Source organism: Tachysurus fulvidraco, chromosome 4 (genome assembly GCF_022655615.1).
Source record: "Tachysurus fulvidraco isolate hzauxx_2018 chromosome 4, HZAU_PFXX_2.0, whole genome shotgun sequence".
Taxonomy (NCBI): domain Eukaryota; kingdom Metazoa; phylum Chordata; class Actinopteri; order Siluriformes; family Bagridae; genus Tachysurus; species Tachysurus fulvidraco.
In genome coordinates this window covers 3,428,230-3,437,621 of record NC_062521.1, presented here as the reverse complement: position 1 = coordinate 3,437,621, position 9,392 = coordinate 3,428,230, and the positions used below count along the sequence as shown (strand labels likewise).

At 40.3% G+C, this 9,392-nt stretch overlaps 1 protein-coding gene across 1 annotated transcript; it reads right to left on the bottom strand.

Moving 5' to 3' along the window:
- Window positions 1-1,599: 1,599 nt before the first annotated feature.
- On the bottom strand, window positions 1,600-8,677 carry chp1 (calcineurin-like EF-hand protein 1). Its single transcript, XM_027165884.2, has 7 exons — window positions 8,270-8,677; window positions 7,021-7,093; window positions 4,997-5,077; window positions 3,966-4,090; window positions 3,589-3,650; window positions 3,027-3,149; window positions 1,600-2,673 (listed from the first exon to the last, which is right to left on the bottom strand). The coding sequence occupies exons 1-7, from the start codon at window positions 8,334-8,336 to the stop codon at window positions 2,620-2,622; spliced, it is 585 nt and encodes a 194-aa protein (XP_027021685.1). The 5' UTR covers window positions 8,337-8,677; the 3' UTR covers window positions 1,600-2,619.
- Between the last annotated feature and the right edge of the window lie 715 nt (window positions 8,678-9,392).

Below are 9,392 nucleotides of genomic sequence, written 5' to 3'. Positions count from 1 at the left end.
TCTGTCTGTGCTTTGGCAGCTAACCAGACAAACACAATGTACATCAGGGATACTAATGTGTTAATGAAATATCAGGGGGTTGGTATCCTAGAAATTCACAGCGGGTCGAAATGACTGTTAAGCAGAGTACAATTCACAGAGTTTGTTCATTTTAAACAAGACAGAAGTAGAGATTTACGTAACATGTCCAGTCAAGTCACATTAACATACTCTGTCAAAATTACTTTTGTCCCCCTTGCTAAGAGTTGCCTGGTCAACAGTTTACTTATTCGTTAAACAGTCAAAGTGATCTATTTATTGCTGCAGTTAAGCTTACATTAGTGTTCTAGTCTTCACAGTACACATGTCGCAGGATTCGGCGGTTCTTGTTTTGTCTCACTTTTAGACGTGCACTGTATGGTCAGAAGTTTATGGACATCTGACCATCACACTATTGTACAGGAGGACAGAATTGGGTTTTCTTTATTGCGTTTGCTTTAGTAGGACTAAGAGGACTAAATCTGTTCCAGCAAACAATATCCCTGTGCACAAAGCAAGCTCCCCGAAGACATGTTTCGCCAAGTTTGGAGTGGAAGAACCTACACAGAGCCTCAACCTATTGAACACCTTCGGGATGAGCTGGAACATTTATTGCACCCCAGAGATCCTCACAGCCAAATCTTCAGAAGTTAGTGGAAAGCCTTCCCAGAAGTGTATAGCATTTATCAATAATATAATAAAATAACATCATACAACGGGATGTCGTATGATGATCAGGTCTCCACAAAATTTTGGCCATACACTGTAGTGTAGAAGTGGTAGCTCAGTGGTTAAGGTTGGCCTACTGATCCGAAGGTTGTGAGTTTGAATCCCTGGGCCACCAAGCTGTCACTAATTTGGCCACTGCGCGGGGCCCATAATGCTCAGTTGTATAAATGTAATGTATTGCAGTTGGTTTGTATGCTCTGGATGTTTTTATAACTTACACTCTGGTACTAAAAATAGATGTTCCTGCTCCAGATATTGTTTATACCCATTAGACTAATGAATACATTCATAAAAAAAAATATATATATACTTAATGTGTTTGAATTAGAAGCTATTCAAGCTATGTCCTCCCTGGAAACCCAGCTGGGTCAATAATCATCCCAGAGACGGCACTGCTTACCCGACAACCGCCTGTAAATTGTCTTTTGATCAATAGAAGCACAGGTTTTTCCATAGGTCAGTTCAGGAGTCATCTGAAAGTCATCTGCTGTGATTGTGCTGCTCAAATAGTGACACAAAAGATGTACTGGCTTGAATGTGCACTGTATTGTCATCCACAGCAAGACAAATAGTGCTCAGAAAAAACCTTGCACACACGGCCGATCGAGCCTGCACTTTTAGCCTGTGTTTGATTTCCTGAAAATGCAAATAGCATTATGTTTTTTTTTTTTAAACTTGCAAGAAAAAAAAGGATTTTTAGTAGAGAGAAAGAGAGAGAACCCAAAGCAGTTTACGGCATAAAACTAGTTCAGAAATGACTTTTATTATGCTACTGATATTAACATCTCACCCAACTTCAGTCTGATCTGTAGCTAATATCAAAAATTGAAATGAATGAAATATACAAAAAGCAACATGGCACTTCAATTTTTATTTGACCAAAATCACACTTCTCTTTCACGCCCCATAATGTCTGTATGACAGAATATACAACTAACAAATCCCATTGAGTAATAAAATAATGGAACTGATTTATTTGTCCATTGCTTTGAGTTACAAGCCAACAATCACAATCAGTGACTATACATAACATTATACAGACGTGTACACGGAGAGAGAAACAGAAAACCCTGCTGACCCCAGAGAATTTTCAGAAACAGCAGTTTATAGCTTCTAAAGCAGGAAACGTATGCAACATAAACAAATGACATTTGATCGCAGGAGGCAGTTAAAAAAAAAATACAACACATTGACAGTGGTGTTTTGTGTGAAGTTCACTGAACCTTGACTGACTGTGTGAATCAGAAGGCCATCGGACTCCATTTCAGTGTCTAAAAAGCAAAGCCGAAAGCTTCGGAATGCTTTTTTAGGAAATGTTTAAATCCCAAGAGACAGGACTCCACCCGAAGCCTTAATTCGTTTGCTTACTTAATCTCCCATATAAGCAAATGTTTTTGGGTGAGGATATGTGCAAATGTGTCACAATTACATATCCTGAGCTCTCACATAATATTGAAGAAAAAAATGTAATAAAAATAACATTTTAAAGCAATAAAGCGAAGAGTAAAGTTAGTGCGTGTTAAGTTGAAGACAGACATTTCACATTAAATGCAAAAGATTTGGCTCTGAATGAAATAACCCAAGTTTTGAAAGCACTCCATTACTACATCTACTACGTTGCATGAAACAACAAGAGAGCTGGGTTCAAACCAGGAATTGTCCAGAATAAATACAGTGGCTGACCGGCTCGAAAACTGAAGGCACGTGAATATTCCCTTTGATCCGAACAACAACAAGAGTGTGATTGCGAGCTACGATTTCACAGAAAAAAGGAATATTTAGAAGACAAAAATCGACGACGGCCGTAACAGGAGTAATCGGAGCCGAGGAGACCGAAATACGTCAGACCAGCAGCGAGACAGCAGTGATGCTTTAATGCAGGAAGCGAATGCTCATCTTCTGCTCAACGTCAACTTTCTCCAACACCTGAAGCGAGAAAAAAACACACGTCGTGCACATCCGTCAGTAAACGTGAATCAATGAAATCATTACACAATTTAATTAAGATATCCAGACAGTTTCAGGAACAAACTCAGTGAGATTTTACCGTGTGATGTATAGTATTAAAAGTGACATTCTTAAACAAGGTGGGCGATTAAACTAGCCAGCAATAAGAAGTAAAACACTGTAAAACATCTTAGTCATAGCTACAGCTTAATAACTACTTAAATCAGAACAGAGTGATGGATCTTACCGTTTCTTTTATTCACAGACTGAAATTTTTATTTTTTTTTTAAACTATTCTTTAGCATAGAAACGTGACTCTTGTGCTGTGTCACCTTGATGAACTCGTTGAAGGAGATGCACATGTCTCCGTTGGTATCAGCTTCCTGGATGGTCCGGTCTGCGATGCTGCCCAACTGCTCGTCCGAAATATTCACACCGACCATCATCCGCAGCACCTGAACACACACAGGAACATGACAGAGAAACGCTGATGAGGACAGGAGTTTATGGGTTGTGCTTTCTGTGTATCGTGACAAGCCAAGTCGAAAAGAAAGAGAGGCTGGTCAGCAAATCACTGTTCACAGCTGTTTAACTTAAAAAAAAAAATGTAATCACTGGCAATCTGCTGTGGTGAAAGATGAAGATTATTATTTGCCTATCACAAATAACTCCAAGTAATCAGTTCCTGCCCCGACTCTGAAACCTGTGACATCACTGGAAAATAAGGAGTGTCCGATCACAGGTCTTTTCTTTAGGTGGTGTCAGCTGACAGTGAGGCGTCTCTCAATTTAGCAATTGTTATTAGGTTAGGAAACAAAGACCTCTGTGTTTCCTCAAGCAAGAAAATAGATGAGATTTTTAACACGTGGAGAAGTATTAAAAAAAAGTACTCACCTGGAGAAGTTCATCTCGAGAGATTTTATCATCTCGGTCCAGGTCATAGAGACGGAAGGCAACTGGAAGAGTGGGGGGAAAAAAAAGGACAAATAAATCTTTTTAATTCCTTCTTAATTCGTTTTAATAAATAAGTGAAAAATAAGGGCATATGATCTAGTCTGTGAGGAGAAATAACACACAATCACAAGCAAACTATGCTCAATTTTGTCAATGCCTGGGGGGGAAAAGCATTAAGATTCTGTGAGCGAGTGTGCACTCGTCTTAGGTACGCACGTGATGGTTTAATTAGTGAATTGAACAGTACGCAGTGTGAACATGTTATACAGAGATTGGTTCCGAGGCTTCTATAATCGTGGTGCTGACAGTAGTCTCACAGAGAAGTTTGTTGTTCCTGCTGTTGAGTGGCTCGATGTTCGGGTCCTTGTTCTTCTCGTTGTCTTCGACTGGCCGGAAGTGGGCCAACGTCCTCATGAAGCCTCGGAAGTTCACCTGATCCTCTCTACACAAAGATAACACAGAGGCTGACGTGAGCACGAATCAGAGTCCTTTTATTAACATCAGGTCACGCTGAATGTTCTCTGGAAGGCGAAAAGGGCAGGAAGTTTCTACAGTGCACATACGTAAAGTTTATTTTAAGTCATATACGCCCAGCCTTAACATCTCAGAGTGAACCACACACTCCAGAAGAATTAAGTAAAAACATGTGTACGCAATACATTAGATCCCACACCTAGAATTAAACCGCCTACACGCCTACATCTTTCCAGGAACATAATGACATGGTCTCTAAGATGCTGGCTCAGACATGACCATGGTACAAAACTAAAAAAAAACCCCAGAGAGTGGAGAGAGACAGAGAACACTATGTTTTAATGAAGAAATGTATTCTGTCTCTGGTGTTGGAGACGTGTTTCATAACAACATTGCAATTTTCCTGACCATCAAAGAGGATGAGCATTATGACACACACACGCACACACACACACACACGCACGCACACGCACGCGCACACGCACGCACACACACGCACGCACACACACACGCACACACACGCACACAACACTAAACCAGCTTGCTTTTTAGAAATAAAACTAAATCCATATAATATCAGATATCTGCTCTTTTCCTGAAGTGTGATACCGATCTGATAGAGACAGCCTCGTGGTAACCGAGACGACGCTCTGTAAACGTCTGTTGCGCAATATGTGCTGTTATGCAATATGATTTTCTTCCTGTCAGTTAACTCAAGGTCAGATTGCAACGTGTGGTCACGTTGCGAGCGGATCCGAAGTGGCGTTTAATCATATTTGTGCTGCTGTAAGACATGTCACGTATTTTACTGACAGCTGTATATATATATGTTGATATTTTACAATTACTTTAAAAATATTAGCACTGTACTCACCCCTCTGAAAAGAAGGCGTTAATTATCCGGTCACCAAGAGGGTTGATGGCCAGCTCTGGAATTCTCTGGAAGTCTTCACGACTGAACAGAACAGGAAAATAGAGAGAATTTTATAAGAGACTTTTTTCACAGAATTAAAGCAACTGCATGTAAATGTAAATCTACTACTACTTAATGTAAATCTTTCTGTTATATATTGTTCTGGATGCTTTCTGTATCTTGCAATTATTTTCACGTTGGTGAACTCAGAGAGGGGTGAGCGACTGACAAAATTAAATGTAACTATAAATGGATAAAAATGATGAGGAATCAAACACTGCTGATTGAACTTTGGAGTGCTAAACTGTCAAACAATCAACTGTATACTTTTTCTATGTATTCTATATTTCCCCCCTGTACACAGCAGCTCTATCTATCCGTCCTGCGAGACGTACATTTCAGATCATTTCTGAGTAAGTATAACAGCTCACATTTATTCACGCACGACCGAGGATCGCGTTCCGGTAACGGACCGTCGAACAAGTCACCTTGAACTTACGCGAGCGAGTGTGACTGAGACAATGTAGAATGTATGTCCTGAATCAAGGACGTGGAGCTTCGGATTCTGTGTACTAATGAAACAGTACACACAGAATCTCCTGGCATTACGCTACCAGGTCTGTGGGAGTAGTTTCACTGTAAATAAAGCTTTATCCCCACAACTTTTATACATGAAAGTATAACTGTGTAAAGTGTAAACAGAATAAAAAAAATACCCAGCTATTGTACTATTAAATCAAATGATAAATGACAGATTGTTTGAGGTCATAGACGGGATTTCTGCAAATGAAACAGGAAAGTGCTGTAAACCTGTGGACGAGTCATGTTTCCTGATGATGTTACAGAATTCATACATTAAATACACATATTGTTAATTATGAAATTTGACATGAGTGATAATCAGTCTGACAAAAGCGTGGCTTTAAAAGCGTCTGCAGTCAGATTACACAAAAACGTGCCTGAGATAAAGGATGAGCCACGCCGTCCAGAGGTCAGCTATCAGTGTGAGTCGACACTCCCACCAGAGGAGAAATGACACCCAATGTTCCCCCATGAGACACATTTCTTCACAATTCATTGACATTTTAGAGTTATTCATTCGACAGACGCTTTGACGCAAAAGGACAAACGAGGGTACGATCCAACCCAAGCGTGAAGATTAACTTGAGCACAGGAAAGAACAGATTACAAAACATTCGTTTCTGTTTCCTTTCAAAAACAACATCTCAACAGTGAAATGTTCACATTACTGCTGAGGTAATAACCGCTGTTGCATGACATTAACCGTATTTCTTTTTTCCCGATAGAACGATCCAACCCAGGAATGACAGGTGAAGTGTCAAGAGTTCACTACATCATGATCAAAAACCCTATGGGCAAATAAGTGCTTCAGTGGGTTAGATTTGGCTGCGAGGTAAAGCCTAATGGTCTTAACATGCTCATTAACGTGTCATACATATCAGTTAAGTGTCATAGGTATCAATTTCAGGCCAGGCCGCCTGACAGCACCTCATAATTTGTTATTTGCTTGCAACAACATGCCCCTTCATTCTTTAATCACGGTGCGTAGAAAAAAGGTGGTTCACTACAAAAAACCAAAAGCCGTTATTGATGGATGGTGAAAGGAAGAAGTGTCGTATTATGAAGTTTCTAGCTTTTATTGCTTTACTGCTATGTGAGGCTGTTGCTTTATGCAACAAACAAACAAACAAACAAATAAATAGTCACTGGAAAAATGGTCTTTTTCCCCCTGCTGTTACAACTGTCCTGTTGTTCAAGATTCTAAAGCTTGTGACCAGAAAAGTGTACAAATATATAGTGAAGACAATAAAAACTAAAAATATAAAAACTGCTGATTTAATGTATTAATCGTCAGTGTTGGTTTTTGGGAGTGAACAGTGATATACTCCCCGTCTCTATGTTTGCTCTGTGACCCATGTAAGTGTACAGTTCTTATCTGTGTGTGTGTGTGTGTGTGTGTGTACCTGAGAGCACCGTTCTCACCCTTGTCCAAGCTGTGGAATCGGCTGTAGAGCCGAGTGATCTGACTGTGTGAGACTGTGTGAAACAGACACAGATATCCTCATCAGCACTAAATCCATAAAGTCAAAGACATTAAACAATGGCTGCATAATAAAGTTCAAAATCAAGATCGTTTCATAACTCTATTGTTTTATAAGCCTAGATTGGTCCATGTGTTCAAATAAACCATTAAATCAGAATATGGCTTCTATAAAACTGAAGAATAAATGAGCCCACTGGAAAAATACGACTGTAAGAGCCCCGTGTTTGCTTAAAGACTGGTCATGTAGTGACTCAGGTTGTGTTAGACTGGTCTGTGTTAGACCGGTCTGTCCTGCTCTGTTCTTTATGTATCACTGCTGGGACAGAACACTGTTTAATGTGGGCAGAACACCACAGTGTTAAGGACTGTGATTAGTAAAACCCACAAGGACGTAGTTATAGATCGGTTACTCGGATCAGGTGCATTCTGAGATATAGTGCATCCCCATTGTGCATCCATTTAGAGAAAAAACAGTCATGTGTCTGTGTGTGTGTGTGTGTGTGTGTGTGTGTGGTACCACACCAAAACCACAGTGGTGTGAAAATCACAGGGTTAAAAAAACCATCCTGGGAAAATAAGGGAACAAATCACTGGTCTGAAAATGTGTAGCTCAGTGTGAAAAAAAAAAGTGAGAAGTCCAAGCCTTGATCCATAGACCAATAAAATAAAAACATCTACAAAATGAAAATATTCTAACATAACAGACATCGGATCATAACAACAGATGGTTCAGCATTTTAAACACAGATAATTGCTCGGTTTTGTGTGTTTTTAATGTCCTGGCAGAAATGAGTAAAGAGAACAGAAAACAAAAAACAGACAGCCCTCTGTTCCCCAAAGGAAATAACACAAACTGTGTCTACAAAGAGATAAAATACATTTCCTGGGGTTATTTCTATTGCCCATATAATACAGAAGGGTAAACGTGTCAGACGTGTTTATCTATCGTTCTATTGATTTTCTGTTCATGACGTAATATTCAGTCGTTTTTACACTGAAACCAGAAGGTTTTAAGAACAACGGTGTTTATAGTAACTCGGTCATTTGCGTGTAATAATAATAGATACGTGATGATTTAGAGATGTGATGTGTTAGTGTTGATTATCAGTAGTAAAGTGTCCTAACGGCTCTGTGTGGAAAAGAACTAATAAACTTAGCCGTCAACTTACATCCAGTTTCCTTCTTAATTTCCTCAATGTCCTCCTCCCTGAGAAGTGACGATGCTCTGGACCCCATGTCTCCTCTCTCTCTCTCTCTCTCTTGTGCTGTCAACTTATATATATATATATATGTGTGTGTGTTATTTATTTTGTTGCTAACACACCAGTCCTGATTAGCCGGCTAAGCTAACGGTTTCACACCGCGAACGTTTACCTCACTAACTTAAGAACACACACATAAACTTGCTATATTTGCGGTCAGTATCCACTTTAAAGATGTTATAGACACTTTTATCGCCACTATCGGGTCGGTTCTGCTACGATAAACGTATCAGACATACGGCTAATGTTGCTAACCGACAAACTAGCAGAGTAAAAGGTATCAGTTACTGTGCGCTACTGTAGCACAGCGAGCCGGTTTCAGTGCAACAGCACCCGCCCCTTTAACTCTGATTGGCTGATATTTCTCACACCCAGATCTCTATTGGATAATCCAAAAGTCAGTCATATGAATGTAGTTGAAGCTCAAATAGCCCTCTGTAGGACAAACGCACAGTTTAACGCTTCATTTAACGATAGCTCTCGATTTGGGAGTCAGCTGAAAGATTGAACAATTTTGGTATCACGTTTATTCGTTGTAGTAAAATAGTAATTCACATTATTTGAAGGACGGCGTCTGCTAAAATGCTATACGATGCAATACACGATTTTAAAAATACACCAACATATAAACAAGAAAAGAAACAATAAAATGTGTAGCAGTCGTCTTGAAATGTTTTTACTTGTCGAAATAATCTGGAAAAAAAAATGTCCAGCACGTGTGTATTAAAGTGACCCGCTTAGAAACCTGACTTCCGGTCTGAAATTCGAGGTGTGCGAGCGTGCGTGTTCATGCGCGAGCGTGCGTGTTCATGCGCGAGCGTGCGTGTTCATGCGCGAGCGTGCGTGTTCATGCGCGAGCGTGCGTGTTCATGCGCGAGCGTGCGTGTTCATGCGCGAGCGTGCGTGTTCATGCGCGAGCGTGCGTGTTCATGCGCGAGCGTGCGTGTTCATGCGCGAGCGTGCGTGTTCATGCGCGAGCGTGCGTGCGTGCGTGTGCGTTTGGATGAGGCCAATATGGATCGTTTTATAG

Excerpts from the sequence above, each read along its gene's own strand:
- chp1 (XM_027165884.2), bottom strand. The coding sequence starts at position 8,336 with ATGGGGTCCAGAGCATCGTCACTTCTCAGGGAGGAGGACATTGAGGAA. Across the intron at positions 5,078-7,020 it reads GGTGAGAACGGTGCTCTCAG|TCGTGAAGACTTCCAGAGAA; the intron begins GTACACACACAC and ends TGTTCTGTTCAG. Across the intron at positions 3,651-3,965 it reads CAGGAACAACAAACTTCTCT|TTGCCTTCCGTCTCTATGAC; the intron begins GTGAGACTACTG and ends CCACTCTTCCAG.